Source organism: Diadema antillarum, unplaced genomic scaffold (assembly GCF_040938485.1).
Source record: "Diadema antillarum isolate AM-2024a unplaced genomic scaffold, OU_Dant_1.0 seq00001715_RagTag, whole genome shotgun sequence".
NCBI classification, from domain to species: Eukaryota; Metazoa; Echinodermata; class Echinoidea; order Diadematoida; family Diadematidae; genus Diadema; species Diadema antillarum.
Window position 1 is genome coordinate 634,417 of NW_027272404.1, and position 22,292 is coordinate 656,708.

Sequence of the window (22,292 nt, forward strand, 5' to 3'; positions counted from 1 at the left end):
CCTCAGTCGTTACAAGGCCGCTTTTCCGTCTAGCAATGCAATAGATGTTCACACGGCCACGTTGGTTGAGTGGGCATTGACTTTCCCCCTGTTATATCTATACATTGTTTTTTTTTTGTCTTACCATTTCCGTGTATGACCCGTGGCCGAGTGGTTACAGAAACGGTTTCACATGTACGCTCAATATAACTTCAAGGTGCCTATATCACATTCTTTTCTTTGTCGATCACAGATGACTGTCATCTGATGACCACAAGCGTATCACCTAACTCGTCCTCAATGTGACGAGTTTTCATGTCTCGTTACTATTGTGATGGAATATGCAAATGGACACCACACTCCCAGCTCTCAAAGCTGCTCCCACCCCCCCCCCCCCCCCAAGTTTGCAATGTTCTCGGGCGAGAGTCTGCAAGAATGTGTGGAAGGTGAACTTTGCAATTCCCGAGTGAGCGCAACACCCTCTGGTCTCTTGTTGCATTTTGTACTTCTTTTTGAAAATGCATGGTCAAAGTTTCTACAAACTTGGCAGGTGTTATTACCAGTGTGCTAGAATATATGAATGGACACCATATTCCCCTCGAGGTTGCCCAAAACTCCCTGAGATTTTGCTAAGTTCTTATGGCGGAAATGTCAGCAAGAATGTATGGAAGGTGAAATTTTGATACTCCGGTTAGGCATATACCCAGAAGTTATCTGTTGGGGAGGGTATGCAGAGTCATTAAAAAGGCGCATATGGTCACTATAGAGGTCTTCCTGTTACTAGAGGCAAAACATGCAAATATCATGTTTCACCACTTTCTCCAGTAGAAATGATGAATTTTAATGTGCATTGATATCAAAGAAAATGAATGTTAGATTAGATAATGCACTACAATTAGTTGTTAGACCCCTGCAGAGAATGTCACAATGTAGTTAATGACACATCATAAAGAAGCACAAGAAATAAACTGGATCCAAATTGAATTTGTCTTGAAACTCACATGAAGCCCCTATGGCTCTTGTTTCAGTCTTGTGACGTAGAATGTGAATTTCTGTGTAACAGGCAAAAAATATGCACATGAAAGGAAAAGGCCACAACTGTCATTTTCAGTGCAAGTTTGATGATGCAGGGAGTTACATATTTTTTTTCTTGTCAATACATCTCCAAATTAGGGACATTAGGTTTTCATACTTTTGCCCCCAAAGGGTGCTGGAAGCAATGCTGTTTTTTTTTTTCTGTCTGACCATCTTTATATCAGTCCCATATATGATATATATATATATATATATATATATATAGAGATGAGTAAGGAAGAGGCAGTAGACGTAGCTTTTGAATCCTCACAATTTGATTTTAACACTCGAGCTTTCGGGCCCTTTATCAAGAGATGTGAGATGCACAGTTCACATTTGGCCTGGTTGCAAGCCGGCAATCAATTGGCAACCGGTTGCTAGGTGATGGCCATTTGATTGCCGGCTTGCAACCAGGCCAAATGTGAACTGTGCATCTCACATCTCTTGATAAAGGGCAGGGCCCGAAAGCTCGAGTATTAAAATCAAATTGTGAGGATTCAAAAGCTACTGTACGTCTACCGCCTCTTCCTTACTCACCTACACACTACTAAGATGCGATGGCCCAGGGGTTTAGCAACTGAAAACCATGACGCAAATCTCTCGTTTGAAGAGGCTACACCCCAGTAAATAATGCCAGTGCATATCTTGGCAATCAATGACTTAAAGTCAAAGATATAAAACACCTGTTTCTTGACCCTGGCCTAATCTAAGCATCAGTCATCGCCACAGCGCCACAGGAGGGGGGGGGGGGGGGGGGGGGGGGCACCGCGAGAGGAGGAGATTGTTTTGGTTTTGGCATGGGCCATGTAGCTCCATGGTGCGTGTGTGTGTGTACGTGTGTGAGTGTAGACATTCAGCATATGCAGACAGAGCATGCCTGTACTGTAGTGACCGGAACTATTGTCATTCCATTTTGCTCTCCCCTTATCTCTCCCCCTCTCCCTCCCTCTCTCCCCCTCGCTCTCTCCCCCCCCCCCCCCCCCCCCCTCTCTCTCTCTCTCTCTCTCTCTTTCTCAATGATCCAGTCAGCAGGCTGATTGTAACCAGGGAGGTAGTCTCACCTCCCCGTTGTAACTCACTGCCACTAATAGCACATTGTCAGCACCGGCAAACTGGCAATGCTCTCCTTCTTATTCCTGTATTTTCGTTATTTACGGGTCGATTTTTTTCGTTCGAAATGTAAAATGGATGACCATAGAATTTCTCAATAGAATATAAAATTGAAAACTTTAGAAAGGATAGAGAAAATTGAGTTCACTTTGAATGGTCTGCCACAGGCAGATATCCTTATCATGCTCTTACGTAATACGACAGCTGCTTTCTCAATGATCCAGTCAGCAGGCTGATTGTAACCAGGGAGGTAGTCTCACCTCCCCGTTGTAACTCACTGCCAAATAGCACATTGTCAGCACCGGCAAACTAGCAATGCTCTCCTTCTTATTCCTGTATTTTCGTTATTTACGGGTCAATTTTTTTCGTTCGAAATGTAAAATGGATGACCATAGAATTTCTCAATAGAATATAAAATTGAAAACTTTAGAAAGGATAGAGAAAATTGAGTTCACTTTGAATGGTCTGCCACAGGCAGATATCCTTATCATGCTCTTACGTAATACGACAGCTGCTGGAGTCATCAAACCCTGGCTTGGCCTCCAGGTTTGTCACGCCTGAGCAGAAAGTTTATTTGCAATGGACAAGTCCTTTGACTCCCAACTCCCAAACGACAAATATACGCACCCCACTTTGGGTATGCCCCAGTTGGGGACTCGCCTCAAACGAGGGATTGACGGCATGACAAACCTTTTACAATGTATATATATATATATATATATATATATATATATATATATATATATATATATATACATACATGGGTGAAAACGTTGAACGATGTACAATTGGGCAAATCAGGGGTCAAAATTAAAAAATGTCACTCACTGATGTAAATATATCTCAGTCAAATGTCATTGATATCAGCTTTCTTGGAAACCCGATTATACTGGGATAGCTCCAAGGGTGTTGTTTTAATTCAAGATTAGATAGAACTGTGACATATTGGCGAACGTCTCTGACTAAAATAAACATTGTTTTAGTGAAAATTCAAATGAAGGGTATAAAAACATTCAAATGAATATATTTTCATCTTGTTGATGCTTTTGAAGACTGTGTTAATTTGTTCCTAAAATATTGTTTACCTCCTGTGAAGTTTACAAAAGCTAATACACACGGAAGTTAAAGTAAAAGTGGAGTTTTTGTCATTTAAGCAGAGATTTTTATATTCTTATCTTCACTTTCATCTCATTTGAACAAAACATATAGCAGGGGTCTCATTTGTTTAAATGTTAATGTTCAGTAGATACTAATAATGAATTTAGTGCATTTCGTTTGGTCAAATCCCCATAAAAGCCCTTTACATATGCTGAAAGTAAGCCATGTTTTGATCAGAGACTTTCAGGTTTCACTCATAGACGTTCCTCAGACGTAGACAATAAAAACGATGTCCTTTGATCCATAATTACGAGGTTTGTGAACAAACAACATTATTCTTTTATTAAACACATGTTTATCTTTTGTAAACAATTCAGAATGGTAATTTCAACTTGAATTATTTTTCATAATAACCGATTGTAACTACAAACCTCCAAATTGTAAGAGGAATTTCGATTTCTACACCAAAAATCAACAACAAACCTGTCCTTTTTATATTATTCATATCTTACAACACTTTTGAATGACAGACAAATAAAAATTACATGAAATACTTGCAATTTTGACTACCTTACCTAAATTATTTGTTTATATCAGAGACATTTGCTTTTCCATCAGGGACGTTTCGGCTGTATGTTATCACTAGAATTAAACACCAAACTCCCTATTTTAAAAGATCCTCGTAACTCAACATTCCACATTCAATTTAGAAATCATTTACCGAGGCATATGTCAAGAATTGTTTTTGCTTATGATGACCACTACTTTGTATTTCACCTTCCGGTGTATGCGAAGGTTTGCCCACATGCTATCAATTTTGTATATGTTTTCTTTCAATGTAGTCCAAATCTATAACAAACGTAAACACGAATTTACTAATACTATTTGATTTTGACCACTATACCTCAAATATGATTGTATGTGTATGTCAGGCCAGTTCGGATTTTTATTAGGGACCGTACCTGGGCCACTGTTATGATGTCGTCTCAGAAAGCTGTAATTAACCTATACTTATCCTAGAAGCATCAAATTCCGCTGTGCTTTTTTGTATACTATATATGGCAGATATAAATTGTAAACGCCAAACTCAAAAGAATATCAACGGTGTGGTACAGCAAACGTTTGACCAAAATGAACTGAAAACCTCTTTCAAGAGGTTGACAATGATAACATTACAATATCACATTTTACCTGTCACATCGGTAGGGGATTATCAATCCTTCTTTCTATTCGAGGGCGATACATAAGTATAGTGTTGTAGAGGAAACTAAGTAAAGGGACATTCTTGATAGACATTTTGTTTCATCATAGATGTTAGTATTTTACCTTTTCTCATGTATTTGGCTCACAAACCTCAAAAATAATACCACTAGAAAATCTCACCTTACTTCTAAGAGAAAAGGAGTCATTACAGGGGAAATTCAGCCAAAATATGAGCTAGCCGCTGATAAGAAAGAATAAAATCTTACGGGCTCAAGAAAGAAATAATAAAGTTATGACATTTTGAAGTTTCGCTAATTTTTCAGGAAACAGTTTTTGAACGGTTATTATGAATATGCTAATGGCAAATTGAGCTTGTCATTCCCTCACAACTTGCCATAATGTTTGCACATAAACTCTTGAAATTTTAAATTTTTCATTCAAACATAATTATGCCCGAGGCTTTAATCCGGGTATATCTAACTGATTACTATTCTGAAGGTAATCAACCAGGAATAGCATCATGTTTCAGATTTCAAAGACAGAAAAATTGAATTTTCGTTATTTTTTGTACACGATCAATGGAAAATTGTGAGGTTATGACATGGTCAGCTCACTCATTTGCATATGCTTATCAACTGTACGAGAACTTGTTTGCAGAAATTAGCAAAACTTCAAAAAGGCGGTTAATTAAGGGTGCAATTAAGCACAATTAAGGGTGCAAGTATGCACCGCAGGTGTGCTGCTATTGTTACAAATTAGGTTCAAATTTGAACATTTATTTCTTAGCGTGTAAGCCTCAGATTTTACAGCCTCAAAAACAAACGTAGTGATGTGCATTAAAAACAGAGTCCGCATTATAACATTGAATTGTATTTCCCCTCCACTTGGTATTCCATGTCCTCAATCAGTGCATGGTACCGACTGCGTCGCTTGCTACCTGAAACAGGGGTTGGGATAGTCATTATTTTGTAAACAGATGGCACCTCCAAGATGTCCGTCCGGTCTTGCCAGTACCACGGCCGTTGTCTGGAACTTGTAGGCTCCCTGAACATGACTGAGCCTAAAGATCCTGAGCAGGACGAAATTCTGATATTCGGAGCATTTAAAATCCATCCGGTCTTCCCATCTTGCTGTAAGAAAAAAAAAGATAGAGTTAAAATGATATCAAAATAAATTTACCATGCACTGGAAGAAAAATGTACGCACAAATGAACGTCTCTGATCAAAATTATAAAATCAACATTGTTTTTAGATTGCGTAAATTACCTAGAACGATGTATGTATACGAGGGCCATATACTGTGGAATAATGAAAGATCTACTCCTTATTGTAGTAGTTGAAAATGTGTTAAACGTTCAATGTAACGTCCCTGACGTAAACATCTTTGCTTATCAGTATTTAATGGGTTTGATTTTTACAAGATATTGGCATTATATTTGGATTGAGGAACCAATGTGCTACAAACATAGGCACCAATTCGCCATGGTGGGTCATTGATATTGGTTTGAGAGCAGATCCTATTTGCTCAGAGAACGTCTCTGACCTAAACCTGTTTTTCTTACATTTCTGCCTCTCTCACAAAAAATACGTAAACTAAAGTGACTACTACATAATAATCATAGACTATTGACCTATTACTAGTCATAAAACATATTTTCTGTCCTGGCAATGTGTTTGCACTTGCTCAATCAACAGAAAATCTTAAATTTGAACTCTTTTACATATTTTCAACATCTTTCAGGAAGCTTCATTTTTCTTAACATTACAACACGCCCGTGTTAACTTGGTTCTACTTGTTCCTATTATACTAACTGAGCCCATCCAGACATAAATTTACTTTAATGTTCTCATAATTTGTATAGTGGATGTCTTTATTTCATGAAATAGTAATTTTCAGAGACGTTTTTCATTTTGCTCAGAGACGTGCGGTCTTTGATTTTCGTGCAGATTCTTACATATTTACTGTCTACCCTTTTTTAATTTACCTCTAATCCAAAGATTAAAATACATAATTTCACAAATGATACTGATTGGCAAATCTACGGAATAATAATTCTAATAAATCGGCACAAACACCAGGAAAGTTTTTGTTATTACTCACATTTTCAAGATTTGTGGGCATATTTGTCGTTGAACTGTGCTGACTCGATTCCAGGATGGCTCGTCAGTGCGTAAAATAAGCACGCAAATAAAGTATCATGCAGTGCGAAAGTGTCAGATGAGGGAATATCCCTTCAGAGACTTTCAATCAGGGACATTCGTTTTGATCAGAGACATTCGCCCATTCGGGTTTTCAACCAGAACTCATTTTTGTGGACAGTATGCTACTAAAGTTGCCAATCATCATAGTCGCCTGGCTCACACTGACATACTGATAACCACTTTTTATCTCAAGCATAATCCACTTTCCTTAATGTCGCCATTAAACAACTGAACATCTCTGATGGTTATTCAGTATAATTTTCTTTAATGAGCCACCACACGATTATTTCACACAGCTCACTCACAAATTTTGATGGAATGGTAGTATGGATAAGACGCTAAATAAATATGGCCTTACATGTTTTCATAGTCATCCTGAATTTTTGGCGTCAAGGAAAAGATAATTCATTCAGAGACGTTCTTTTTCAGACATAAGTGAATTCAACGTTTCCTAATAAGATAGATAATGCACACGTTCATGGCAGAAGTACTTGATTAAATAGTTGAAGTGTGTGGGCTTACTCACAAGGAAAAACAAAGCTGTAGAATTGCATTAGAACAAAAATTAAGACGTGTGATTCTGGGATTTTTCCACAAAATATGCATTTCTGTCAATTTTTTCAGCTTCAAGGCATTATTTTTTAAAGATATGCAGTAAGAACACTACAAAGTATATATTTTCTGAAAGGAAAAGATAATTCATTCAGAGACGTTCTTTTTCAGACATAAGTGAATTCAACGTTTCCCCTACCAAATGATACCCAAAATAATGAAAAACACCCCCTGGTGACAATTTTACAAGGGTTTGAATATTGAAAAGCCCGAAAATGGCCAATTGTACATCGTTCAACGTTTTCACCCACATACATACATACATATATATATATATATATATATATATATATATATATATATATATATATATATATATATTTATGACCCAGGTGTGCTACATCAGATTTGCAAATTGTTGATGTGCTGATTGGCCATTAAGCAAAAAAAAATAAAAAAATAAAAAAATGCCTTCTTGTCAAAGGTCAAAATTCACCGAACTGTGGCTCAAATGTCATTCAAAATGTTTCCTTTTTGCAGATTGGAACAAAGGTAAATGCATGGTTGGTGGTCGTAACCAATTAGCTTCATCAAAATGTGTATGAAGATGCACATTCTTATGGTAGATTTAATGACAACATGGAAGAGGAGTTATCCCAGTTTACTGAATTAACACTTGAATGGTTGTAGTCATTACTAATAACTGTAAAACCAGAAACATTTGTGCCATACGACTTTCATAAATTGGAGCTGACTATCCTTTTCGTGGCATGAAACTTTAGTGAATTGTCACTGGCATTCAGTGCATTGTGTAGACACTACCTTTCTTGTGCAAATTACTTAGACCAATCTAGGCTTCTTGCAAAATTTGCAAAAGTTTCATGCACATGAAAATTTCTGGTTTTACAGTACATCTACAGTATATCTCCGTGTTTGTATTTCTTCAGATCAACAATTTTATTTACAGAAAAAAAAAGCTATAGCAATGTTATGAAAGAATTGGCCCATTGACACTTTGTTTACCTGTAAAGCTTCCATGAACCCCCCTCATGGAAATATGATTCCTTTTATTTACTTTTTTTTATATATTTCAGGGAGTTCAGAAGCACATGGGTACTGCTGAGAAGCAAGGTCTCAAGAGCTCCTCATGGTCACCTGTGAAATCAAAGCCACAAGAGCAAGCCCAACTTTACAAGAAGCGTATTTTGGCTGTGGCACAGTCAAATTCCCTTGAGACACGAAGCATCATCATCACCCCAGGCATGAATTTGGCTCCTGGAGGACTGATCTTACAGCCTAACCAGCCTCTGCTCAATACTGGACTGCCTTCTGGAACAGTCTGCCAGGTTAAGTTTGTGGTCAGTAGTCCCCAGGATTCAGCCATCTCTGCCGGAGATGGCAGCCTGGTTGGGTCAGCTCAGTTGGCACCTGCCCAAGCAGTGGCATCCCCTGCTCCCTTTGCAGTGCAGAACATGAACACCCCTGTTGCTGCCGTCCCCCATGGAGCTATGGTTTCATTGGTACCTCATCAAACCCAACTAGGTGCTGCTGCAGTTGTGCCTGCAGGCTTTACTGTTAATGGTCAGACTAGCATAGCAGTCACTGGTATCCCAACTTCAACTCCAGCAGGACTTAGTGTAATCACTACTTCTCAGGAGAATTGTGATCAACATGCGGAGTCCTCTGTGGCATCAACAGGGCGTCATGTAGTTAGGAGCCTAAACTTCACTTCATCAATGCATCCAAACACAACTGCAGCCACAGCGTCAATGCCAAGGAGTGCAAGGCAAGAACTTTGTAGTAGTGATAACAGGGCTTCTTCTGTTGCAGGGTCACCCACAACTGCATCACTACATCAAAGTACTGCTTTGAGTAACAACATAATTACAGCGGGTTGTCAGGAAAAGCTTAGTGCACAGGAGAGTGCAAGTTCAGAATCAGAAGATGCGCTGGAAGATGACCATGATTGTAGAAAGTCAGAGGAAGATATTTTGTGGAGAACAAAATGTAATGTCACTGTTGGAGAACTTCTTGCAAGGAAGGAAAAAGAAAATGAACAAAGACTCAAAAAGCGGAAACTGAGGCTGAAGAGACTTGAGGATAGGTGTTCAGGATTTGTCAGCATGGCATCACTTGCCAAGCTAGGAGCCTCAAGTCTTAACACATTTCGAATCAGTGGATCAAAATGGAAGAGCAAAAGTACTGTTGAACAGAGGAAGAGCCCCAGTGAAGATTCTGTACTGAAAGAAAAGTGTGTTGTCTCTGCTACCTGCTCCACTCAGACTTCCACAATGTTAGATGACATGCCTGAAACAGCCATAACTCAAACAGAAGTCAATGAAAAGGCAGCATTAGAATCAAGACAATGTGAAGGCTCCCAAGATGGGAGCAGTGATTGCATACCACTAGAAGCAGCACTCAAGCAACTGGAAGAGGAGGAGAAAAGTAGTTCTTCTCAGAGCACAAATGCTTTCTCAAATTCTGAAAGGCAGGTAACATCGTTGCATTGTGAAGAGTCCCTGTCACATCTGACACTACCACCTCGGGACAATTATGACGATGTGAAAGATGATCAGTCTGCACATACGGATGGTTTCCAAGCTGCTGCTGGCCATGATGAGACAGCTCACACCCCTACCCAACATATATTAAAAGCTGGCCGTGGAGATGAGGTAAGCCCGGCAATGACCATTGCCGATGCCTGTGTCCCAGAAGGGACTGTTTTGTCAGACATTCAGAGCAGAGACATCCCAAACTTACATGGTTTGCCTACTGAGCACCAAGAAGGCCCAACAAGCAGGATGTCTGAGACGGCAGCCAGTGTGTCCAGTAACACCAAGGTGCCTCTGGAGCTGCCCAATGAGCAGGCAGAGATGATGGTCTCTGTAGCAACAGGAGGCAAGTCTCCAACCCTGGATGAGCAGTCATCAACCAGGGAATTCCTATCCTGTGGGGAACAGGGAGGTGCAGGGGAGGATGGTGAAGAAGAAGAAGAGGTAGAGGTTAGCAGGAGGGATGGTGTTAAGGTGGCAGCAAAGAGGATCAAGAGCAAGCTCAGGAAAGATCTTGAGTCAACAGTAGTTCTCCTTGACCCAGAAATCGTCTGTAATGATCCCCAGGTAAGGTGTGGTCCAGATTTCATTGACGTCTGCCCCCTCTTTTAACTTTGTTCACCCAGGTCAGTCAGTCATGTGTACTTTTCATTTTTTACTTGGACATTTTAAGCTCTCATGACTTTTTGTCAATTACGTGTTATTGTATATCAATCATTAGTAACATCTTTACAATTTCAGTTCATCTGATCTTTTGTAATCACTTTTCGTCATGTTGGCCGTGACTTGTGGTGTATCATCACAAAGAAGAAGTAAGAAGAAAAAAATAAGAAGAAGAGGGAGAGAAGGAGGAGATTTTAAGAATATAAATGATACAGCATCTTTATGATAAGATGTTCACAACACAATATCAGAATTAGATAAATGATGTACTGGAGAAATTTGATGTGTCAACTTACTGTAGCACTATTTATTACCTTTCTGTACACTTTTCTAATGAAATGTCTCAATAAGATGCCACATGTTGGCTATCAGAATGTCTATCTTCCAATTTCTATGCTTGTGATTGCTCTAAAAGTCTCAATCGTAAATTCAGCACACTTGGTCTCCTAAAAAGCAAGACATAGAAGTCAAATGATTCGATTTTAGGAAATCTTAGTTGAGCCTTTGGCTAGGGGTGAAGATCAAATACTACAAGTTCTTTTAGATATGTTGAAGTCAGCATTGTATTATTCCTTAGATTTAGTCGTGCACGTGTGTGATTTTGTCTCTGTACTAATTTATGCTCTGACACTGCAGAAGGATGACAGGGAGTTTGCCTTTGCAAAAGATTACTTGGACCGAGTGAAGGTAACAGGACTTTGCCAGTCATTCATCATATTTGTTTAGACTGCAGTTTCACACTGCGTTCAAGTTGTCTTAGAATGTATTTAGTGTCGGATTCTACTTTATTAGAGCCTTTAAATCTTGGTGTGGCATCACATTTTAAGCTATTTTCAATTTCTTTTACTACATTCCTGTGGAAAAGCAACTTTGATGGATGTGACAATGAAAAGCACAGTTTTAAATAGGAGAGCCTATCAAAGACAACAAAAACCCCAATATAAGTGTGGATTGAGTAAAAGCAGCAAGTAGTAGAACACATCATCATTGAAAGTTTGAGGAAAATCAGACAATTACAGATGTACGATATGTTCTTAGTGAAGAATGTGGAATGCACTTTACGAGTGATAAATGATAGTATTGTCTGCTTGCCTTCTAATTCAGTGTACAAGCAGCAATTGTTTTGCTACAGTGGTTGGACAAATCTTGACTTTCTGATTCTTTCTATATTGATGTTACTCATTCCTATAATTTAATAGATGAACTAAACTATTATTTTGAGTGCGATTAGCATATTCATAGTGTACCAAACATCATCAGCCCTGTTGCAATGCTGCTGACAGAAAGCATACACCTGTATATCGTTGTATATCCATGTATCTTGATCATTCATGCAAGTGATACACATTTTGTCTGCCGTCAAAAATAATGAATTATAAGGGTCAAGTCATTTCAATGATGGCACAATTTCTCTGAGTGCTGAAAGGCACTTAATAGTCTGTACAGGATGTACTGCCATAGAAAACATCAATAGTTGCCTCAGAATGTCACTATTGCAGTTGCAAGTAATGATAATAATCAGAAATTGCCATAGATATTTGTAGAAAGACTGGTATGACTTTGTTTCTAAGAGGTAAGAGTTGTTTATGATCTGTAATCAATCAAATCAAATCAAACCAAGGTTTATCTTCTGCATTGATCATTTTAAATGATTTCTGCATCACTACACTCTTCTTGATTTATCCTGTCTATCGAATTATAAATGCGACATGCCAGCAGAAATGTAATTTATTTCTGTTTGGCATAATGTATACAGTATGTCCAAAAAGAAAAATTACAACGGGACCCTCCGCTATGATATCTTTAAAAATAGTGAATCAATCTAAATACAAATTCAGGGTATGAAACTATAACTCATTGCCCACATCTTACAGAAAACCCCATTCGATTTGCTCCAGTGGTCAAAGAGAAATGAGGAATTTTGTAGAGGATGCCGGGAATCTCTTTCGTCCAAGTTCTATTATTCACGCACAAGAGCATTGAATTGCTCAAATTGGAAGGATCAGACTCATGACATGCTTTACCACAATACACATTGCTCTGTTACCACTTAACCAAATCGAATGGGGATTTCTGCAAAATAGAGCTAAAATGTTATATTTTAAGACCCTGAAGTAGCATTAAAAAAATAATCATATTGGGTGTTATCAATGCGAAAATCTGATTGTAATTTTGGTGGGACATACTGCAGTATGTCCCCCCCCCAAAAAAAAAAAAAAAAAAAAAAAAAAAATTACAATCAGCTTTTCGAATTGATAACACCAAAAATGATCAACCTGTCTAAGTGCTACTTCAGGGTCTTAAAATATAACATCTTAGCTTTGTTTTACATTTCTCTTTGACCACTGAAGCAAATGGAATGGGGTTTTCTGTAAGATGTGGGCAATGAGTTATAGTTTCATACCCTGAATTTGTATTTAGATTGATTCACTATTGTTAAAGATATCATTGCTGGGGGTCCCGTTGTAATTTTTTTGGGGGACATACTGTACAGCCATGTTGACTCCAATTGATTAGATTCAACTTTGTGCGACCTCTTTTGTCATCTGCAAAGTTGCTTTTGACTATTGAACGATTTTTATTGTTATTTTTGAAATAAAGTTCAACAGTTACCGTTTTTCAGTAACTTACTTTATACATCTAAACACAAAACTTTGTAGCAATGCGGTTCATATGATATCCAAACATTTGTCCATTCTACAAAACAGATTAAGCAGTCAGGAAATTGAAGAAAAAAAAATGTTTGAAAAATACCTGAACTATGCTGTCAGTAATGTAATGAAGGTCTGGTTGATTATGTCCTTAATAATGGTGGTACTGGTTCTGTTTTACCCTTTGCTTTTGCCAAAAGGACACGTTAGGTGAGCGTTCAACACTGTATGCCGACTTCTTGAAAGTATTCAACGACCATGATGACAATCCCAACTCCTCCATCAGCAATGTAAGACAGCTGTAGGGACTTGTCAATTTTCAGATGATGGAAAACCCATACATTTCTCTGCCAGTCCATTATTTAACATGCAATATACATTAATTGAAATATTTCTTATCTTCCTGTATATGATACAATGTACAATGTGCCTATTAGATTGCCCATTTGCATAATTACCACTTCACTGAGAGCAAAATCTCCTGAATATGATGGGCTTGTATTTTCCAAGGAGTTGATAAAGTTGTGTTATTAGAATTTAATTTAATCTACCTGTTTTTGTCCTGTTTTTTTTTTTGTACTTTATCTTATTTATTTTTTATTTTTTATTTTTTTTTATTTTTTTATTTTTTTTTTTTTTTGGGGGGGGGGGAGATGGGGAGGGTTTCTCCTTCTGTTTGAGTTCCTGGTGTTGATATCAATCTCATCCTTATTGAAGTTATTACATGTACATCACAATGTGCTATACATTATTTTATCCCTCAGCTGTATCATCGAGTGACATCCGTCCTATGTGACTACCCTGGGCTTGTGGAGGAATTCACAGCTTTCATGCCTCCTGAGGTGGCACTGCAATGTGGAGTGGTAGGTTTTCCCTGTTGGGGCTACAGCTGTAGCTGCACCATGCTGTATAGAAACATCACTGAGGGGGATCTGATGTTAGTATTTGCATATATAATATTTTTTTTTATCATTATTATTTTTTTTTGACTGAGAGCACTGTCATAGCTGATTTTTTTTTTCTCCTCTGGTATTTTGTTTCTTTTTAGTGTATCATCATTAATTGATAAATTCAGGGAAAAAGGGTAGCTTCTATCTTTCACCTGGTGTGAAATCTTGTACCATCGCACCCGTGACCATTCACTATTTGTATAATGTTAGTTAAGTGGTCTATTGCCAAATGACATAAAACAGAAATATTTCTCTTCTCTCTGTCTGTAAGTGCTAAGTGCCAGCACAAAGGTTGTAACTTATTCTGTTTAGTACCCCGTAAGCTCTGATGGGTTAGGAGCAGCAAAAAGAAGGAGACTTCAAATGATGTAGGATTATGTAGGATTAACCCTATTTTAACTGGGGGGGGGGGGGGGGGGGGGTCAAATTGACCCCCCCCCCACCTCGACATTTCGCGCCACGATTCTGCAACGCGCAAAGATTTTGCCGCGTCGTTTCATGACTTTTTTCATTGAAGTTTTCCGCATATTTTGAGGCCAAATTTGCGACGTCCGGGTACACCGTTCTGAAGTTACGCAATGTTTTGTGTATGTATGTCAACCCGAAAACAGCTCAAATTCATGATACGTGTGCAAATCCAATGCAAATTGTGTTTTTTTGTTTAATTGATATAAATTAGATTAGTTCAACTTTTGACCATTGAAATTAATCAATTCTAATGTAGATAAGCGTGAAAAAGTGCCTTCAACAAATCTTGGCAAAAAAACAATAGAAAACAAAAGGTCGAAAAAACAATAAAATACATAAGAAATTAACAAAACAATAAAAAACAAAAGAAATTGATTTTGATTGCGCTATTTTTTTACAAGAAAATTGTTCTATGTGTCTTGAGGAACTCTGACACAAAAGGTTTAGCAATCCTTCAATCTTTTAAATGGAGTTATAGTTGAAAATATGATTTCATGCGTATATTTGCATAATTAATTTATTGAAAAATATTAAATCAAATATTTCTGTTGTATGACCATATAATCTTACAGTTGACATCCGGCTCTATGTTCAGGCAAAATTTTGCGTCAATCGCGCGATTGGTGGCCAAGATCTGGGGGGGGGGGGGGGGGGGGTCAAATTGACACCCCCCCCCCCCCCCCCCCCCCCCCAGTAAAAACTTGGTCTCAAATAGCCCAGTTAAAATAGGGTTAAGACTACTACTTTCAGAAGTCAAACTTCAATTGCAATCCTTAAACTTCAATTGCTATAAGTAATAAGTTCTCTGAACATCATTCACTCTCCACTCAGCTTCTGGAATGTCTGGAGTTCTCCAAAGCCCGCCTCTTTCTGCGCCAAGTGGAAGTTCACTTCCACAAGCACCCTGTCCACATCCAGAAGATTGTAAAGACCCTTGTGGAGTGGGGTGAGACTCAGAGGAACTATTCTGAGGTGTGTCAACAGTTTGTCATTTATCATGTTTGGCATCATGATTGGTATTATATCTTTCATTAATAAAATCCTGCTTGCTGATTAGTCTACATAGTGCCATGTGACCAAACATTGCTATACTGAAGACAAGGTTACCATGGCATCATATTCATGGTGCAGTGCACTATACTATAAATTTGACGTCATATTCATAGTATAGTCTTCAATAGCGTGCGTAAAATGCTATCGGTATCGGCCTCGTGGACTACTGTATATAATCATGTCCACTGCTTGTGCACAGTACACTGCATAATCCAATGTGCTGCATTAACTACAAAACAAAGCTGAGGAAATGAATTTATTAGTGAAAAATCTTATAATGCTATGTTAAAAGATGTGTTTGGGGATATAAGATACATATATCATGCTCTATTTCTAACCTGTAGTAAAATTATGCATTCCTTGGTGTAAAAAATCACAATATTTTCTTCGGGACTGCAAAAAAAAAAATGGTGCTATTCCTGTCACCTTGCATGTCAACTAATGGCTCTCAGTGCATGGTACTTTCGTTATTTAAAAAAAAAAAATCTGAATTTTCAAGAACTATTCACAGCAAATCAATTTGAACCCTTGTCATTCAGCTCTGCAAAGTCAGCCTGGTTGAGGTACCAGTATTAAATAATTGATAATTTGTTAATAGTGTCCTTCATATAATTTGGATGCTTATAGATGGGTCATGATTTCTCTCTCCCCTTGGCTTGATCTTTGTCTTGTCACTACAGCTAAAAGATGCCCTGACCCCACTGCTGAAGGGCCAGCCCCACCTGGAACAGGAACTCTCCATGCTTTTCCCAGACAGCAGGCCTCCAGAGAACTACATGATGGACTTTGAGGAGGTCAGCCTTGGCAATGATAGTAGTGTCACTGTGAGTACTTCATTTTGGCTCCTTGCTTTCATTCTCTCTCTCTCTCTCTCTCTTCTCCCTCTCCTCTTCAGCACATCTCTTAAATTTGACAGAACTTTCAGAAGAGTCACAGCTCATTGAACACATAAATGACACATGGGAAGAAGTCAATTTTTCAGCCCATGTCAATGTCTTTTCATTTTCATTGGAGTCACTATCACTGTCTTACTAAAGAAATGGCCTTCTGTAGGCAGTGTCAGTGTACCTTAAATATCACTGCTTTACTTCTCAAAATAATTTGTGTATGTCATATTGTGGGGCAGCAATGCAGAAATAATGGAGATAATGTTCCTGCAGTAGTGGAATGAAGGAATGAACAAAATAGAGGAGTGAATGATAAGATTGTGCAGCCACTGGGAATGTTGTTTACACCAGTGCAAATGAAAAGTGATGAGTGGGAAAAAAAAATAATGATAAGGATTTCTTAAAAGCTGTGAAGATGTAATTGTTTTGCTGTGATTGATATTGGGTTGAAGTGATTGATCAGTGGTTAGTCGCATGAATTGATTTGGAAGAGTGACTTATTTTGCACAGCATTTTGTGATATGACTAGTTGCAGCCTGCCGCTTTGTCGCAAATCCACTAAATCTTTTAGTACAGCGATCTCTCATTTGTCAATTAAACAGTGATGTCTCATTTTTACTTTTCAATAGCAATCTTATTATTTTTTTCTAGTTTACTCATGAACTACTCACAACTTTAATTGATGGCCTAATGATCTTTCTAGAGTTCATATTTTATTATATTGGCCACAAAAGGTGGGGATGGGACCATGCATGTTTTACTAAATCATAACTGCAGAGGAATTTGTCTCATTTGAAGAATGCATTTCTTGTTCCATTTCTGTTAATTATCAAGCATGATGGTTTTGAGGAGATTGAGTTGCCTGCCAGTGATGATGAAGAGGATGGGAACACATCCAAACTCCCAGGATTTGGTGCAGCAAAAAAGGTGAGCTGATCGAGTCTGACTTGATAGACTCCCTCTTAAAGGCATTGTGGAATATTGTTGACAGTTTTATTAAGTCATAGCTATGTGGTCATACATTGATACTGTCTCTGATGTATAAATGTGAAACTATGAAAAAGAAATTGTTGCTGAAATGATCATTAAATGCTTCAAAAAGGTAAGAATATAATGAGTGACCTCATTTACTGTGCTGTGCAGTACTCAATTTTCCTGTAAAAGACAGTAGTGTCAGAATAAGCTGTTTCAGATGTGGTGAACTAGCATAGTGATGTTTCTTTGTAGGTGTGCTGTTGGGTACAGTGTAATTTACATACTGAATGCTTGACTGTTTCTTTTTAAATATGAACACCACTATACAGCTCACTTAACAGAGGAAATTTGTCATTCTATCCCCAATAAAGCCCTGTCAAAGCCCTGTCTTGCTGTCTACTGATAGATGCTACTATTGTATCACTACACCTGCCATAAAGCATGACTATTCAATCTTTGTTGGAAATCTCTACAACTTTCAATGCTCTAGTATCATACTTTTTCACTTCGTTAGTTAAGGGGGTATCTCAGTGAGCGACGAACGTTTGCAAACGTAGCGAATTTGGGATTTCGCCAGGAACAGTTGCAAGAAAGTTCGCAAACGGTTTTTATTGTCGCAAAGAAATTTTTAACATGTCCAAAATTTCTTTGCGAACCTGTGCGAATTTGTATTTTCACTAACAGTTGCAAACATTCGCAAAACACTCGTAAGAATTCGCAAACAGTCGTAATACGGTGTCGCTAACATTCTTATTTGATTCGCCACTGCTAGCGAACAAGTAACCATATGGTTCCTATATAAAAGCTCCTGAAACAGGCAAGGTTCCACTCTAAGAAAGTTCTTGAAGCTCTTGACATCTCCATCATGTAATTGCTGCAAAAGCTTTTCATATTGACCAAAGTCTGTCCTCTACAACAACCACTCTCTGACCCAAACAGTCTTTCTTTTCTTCTTCCTGTCTTGTTTTTCTTTATCTTCTTTTTCTTATGCTGCACGATAGCTGTAGCAGCAGCCTGGCAAAGCAGCTCTTCAAGGATATCAGCACGTTGAGCCTCTTCTTGGCAGAAATTTATTTCCATATACTGGAAATCCGTCTTGAACGGTTGTCAAAAGAGATCTGAATTCAGTGGAAGGTTGTACCTTCGTTTTATGGGTCTGACTATACATAATCGCCTGGTACTTTTCTAGGTCCCAGAACATTCGCAAATTGTCGCGAAGGATTTGCAAACAGTTGCTAATATTTGCAAAACTGTCGCTAACATTTGCAAAATTGTCGCTAACATTTGCTAACAGTCGCTAATAGTCGCCACCTGTGTTTCGCAAACACTTTCGCAAACATTCGCTGAAGTGTTGCTAATTGTCGCTAAACATCGCTAAAAGTCGCTAACTGTCGCTAATGGCAGAAGCGAACCTTGATTTTTCGCAAACATTCGTCAGAAAAGTTGGCGAATCTCAAATTCGCTACGTTCGCAAACGTTCGCCACTCAGTGAGATACCAGCTTTACTTTCATCCATTTGTGCAATTTTTGTCCCCGCCGAACGAGTTCGAGCAGGGGACTGTGAAACGGGCTCCGTACGTGTGTGTGTCCGTGTGTGTGTCCGTCCGTGTGTCCGTGTGTGCGTCCGTGTGTGATCAAAATCTTCAATTTGCTACTTCTCTGTCATTTATGAGCCAATTTTGATTCTGTTTGCTTTATATGATAGCACTATGTGGGAGCTTTGAAACTTGTACACAGAATTTCAGTTGTGACCTTTGACCTTGACCTTTGACCTATATTGTACATTTTGCTACAAAATGCTACTCCTTCGCCATTTCTAACCCGATTTCGATTCCGTTTGCTTTATATGATGGCACTAGTTGAGGGCTTGAAAACTTCTACACAGAATTTTGACCTTTGACTTCTTTGACCTTTGACCTTGATTTTTTGACCTGTATTGTACATTTTGCTACAAAATGCTACTCCTTCGCCATTTCTAACCCGATTTCGATTCCGTTTGCTTTATGTGATGGCACTAGGTGAGGGCTTCAAAACTTCTACACAGAATTTTGACCTTTGACTTCTTTGACCTTTGACCTTGATTTTTGACCTATATTGTACATGTACTTTGGCTACAAAATGCTACTCCTTCACCATTTCTAACCCGATTTTGATTCTGTTTGCTTTATGTGATGGCACTAGGTAAGGGCTTCAAAACTTCTTCACAGAATTTTGACCTTTGACTTCTTTGACCTTTGACCTTGATTTTTGACCTGTATTGTACATTTTGCTACAAAATGCTACTCCTTCGCCATTTCTTACCTGATTTCGATTCCGTTTGCTTTATGTGATGGCACTAGGTGAGGGCTTCACAACTTCTACACAGAATTTTGACCTTTGACCTTTGACCGTGATTTTTGACCTATATTGTACAATGGCTACAAAATGCTACTCCTTCGCCATTTCTAACCCGATTTCGATTCCGTTTGCTTTATGTGATTGCAGCAGGTGAGGGCTTCAAAACTTCTACACAGAATTTTGACCTTTGATTTCTTTGACCTTTGACCTTGATTTGTAACCTGTATTGTACATTTTGCTACAAAATGCTACTTCCAGCGGGGACATATATTACGCACTGCGTAAATTCTACTTTTCCTTGTGTTTTGTGTAATGGTGAAATAACAGAGAATGTCATTGTTAAACCTACAATATGATTACTACATGCTCCTGTCAAACCCCCTCACTATCTGTGGATGTATGGGAGGGCATGCCTTTGCAGTTTCTACGGAAAATATTTGTACAGAAAATGCATTCCATACTTGTGACCAAGATTTAATGTAGACAAACAATTTACATCATGACTGATTTTTGACTGTATTTGAACCTCATGCTGGTTTGAATTGTCCAGGTTAAATTCTGTTCATCTGTGCTTTAAAGGGGGAGGCTAGTAACTGATCAGTGGGAATCAGTGGAAATGCTGGACGATGATTGTTCCAATCCTTATGGGATTCATTCAAGAGTTCATTGTATATCTATTGTTGTGTGAAAATGATTTGCTTCAGAATGGTCTCATATTCAAGTAATGTGCAGTTTAATGCTTCCAGGATAGCGTCCCTGGTCAGTGACGGGGCATTAATCTGCACATTACTTGAATATGAGACCGTTCTGAAGCAAATAATTTTCACACAACAGTAGATATATAATGTACTCTTAAATGAATCCCACAAGGATTGGAACAATCATTCCTCAGCATTCCCACTGATTCCCACTGATCAGTTACTAGCCATCCCCTTTAAGTTTTTGTGACAAAAACTGGTAAGTGTTCGCTTTTCTTTCCTTGGTGTGAGTGCAGAACATGCTAGATCCATGGAAGGGTCTGAATGACGAGCTCCAGTACGGGACCAGAAGCTGTAAGTGTAACTGCCACGAGACCTCCCAGGATTGGAGGGTCCAGAGGAAGGCACGCCACTGTGCCTACTGCTCAGCAATGGTAGGTCCCTCTTAGTACGTATACTGCAGTAGTTGCATGGCACACCTCGTAGAAGTGGACATATTGAGTCCTACACATGGCATAATATTTTTACTTCTCAAATATATATATATAAATATATATGTACATCATCACAAAAAATATTCTGTCAGTCAGGGAGAATAAGTTATTTGTTGCCATTATTCTTTAATTAATTTTCCACTTGCATCTGCATTCTAATGAATATTGTGTGATGTAATATCTCCTATCTATATGATACCATGAACACGGTGATTGTTCTGTCTTAATTGCCAATTTATGTATTAGAGGGTCATTTATATAGTGTAAACATTGGTCCAAAACTACTGACTTCAGTCAGCAATAAGCCAAAAGACTTTATGGTCCTGCTTCACATGACAAGGACATATTATGCATATGCTGTTACACAGCATGTGGCTTCCACAGCGTTATCATATCTCCCGAGTAGTCCTAAACCAGTGTATTGTTTCAGTAACCAATGCCATTGTATTAGAATTTGTGAAAATTCTCAGCAATGTATCGAAACAATGAAAACACAAGTTTAATATTGCTTCCCTCTGTCATGCTGGAGTCAATGTCTCTCAGATGATGCTTCTGTTATTGTTTTATATACAGGTTACCCGAGCAGAATTAATCAGCTCCTTGAGGCGTCTTTGCCCTGGCCGAAGGCGCAACATCCGAGATGGAGGAAGTAGCAGTAGGAGAGGTGGTGGTGGTGGGAGGAATGGAAAGAGGAGAGCAAGGGGGTCAAAAGCTGAAGATGCAGAAAAAGAGGGGGAGGAGGATGAGGGTGTTGTTTACCCTTACAGTGAGGCAGTCAATCACCTCTCACAGATTTGTGATAACCTGGCAGACTACTTGCAGGACAATACCTCCGCGACTGAGGATGAAGATGAGGCAGAAGAAGATGAGGAAGGAGGGGAGGAAAATGAACACGAGGATGAGGAAGAAGATCATGATGATGGAGATGATGAACTAGATGATGATGGGGAAGGGAATGAGGCAGGTGATGAGGAAGAAGATGAAATGGATGTTGCCAATGATGAAGATGAGGATGAAAATGATGTTGATGGAAATGAGCTGGAGGAAGAGGAAAATGAAGATGTTGACATTGAGGAAGATGAGGATGAGGAGGGGAGAGGGGAGTCGTCAGAGGATGATGAGGCAGAGGAAGAAGGGGATAATAACCGCATGACATCTGGAGAGAGCAATGATGAGCTTGGAGGTGACCAATCACCTTACACCAGCCAAGGAAGTCATGATACTGCTGCAACAGATCTAAGGTATTTGTGACATTACATGTGTATGTATTATAATGATAATAATACATACAATTTCTATAGCACCATTCTGCACTCTGACTTAATGCTCAAGGCACTTTACATCAA

At 38.6% G+C, this 22,292-nt stretch overlaps 1 protein-coding gene across 1 annotated transcript in view; it reads left to right on the forward strand.

Annotated features, from left to right (window-relative positions):
• The window catches only part of LOC139711856 (GON-4-like protein), a 110,013-nt gene that overhangs the window by 77,427 nt on the left and 10,294 nt on the right, over positions 1-22,292 (forward strand). Inside the window, exons 16-24 of the mRNA XM_071623708.1 lie at positions 8,313-10,337; positions 11,070-11,120; positions 13,285-13,374; positions 13,849-13,947; positions 15,334-15,474; positions 16,236-16,379; positions 17,277-17,369; positions 20,749-20,886; positions 21,520-22,187. Coding sequence (XP_071479809.1) covers positions 8,313-10,337; positions 11,070-11,120; positions 13,285-13,374; positions 13,849-13,947; positions 15,334-15,474; positions 16,236-16,379; positions 17,277-17,369; positions 20,749-20,886; positions 21,520-22,187 — 3,449 coding nt within the window. The remainder of the gene's footprint in view (positions 1-8,312; positions 10,338-11,069; positions 11,121-13,284; positions 13,375-13,848; positions 13,948-15,333; positions 15,475-16,235; positions 16,380-17,276; positions 17,370-20,748; positions 20,887-21,519; positions 22,188-22,292) is intronic.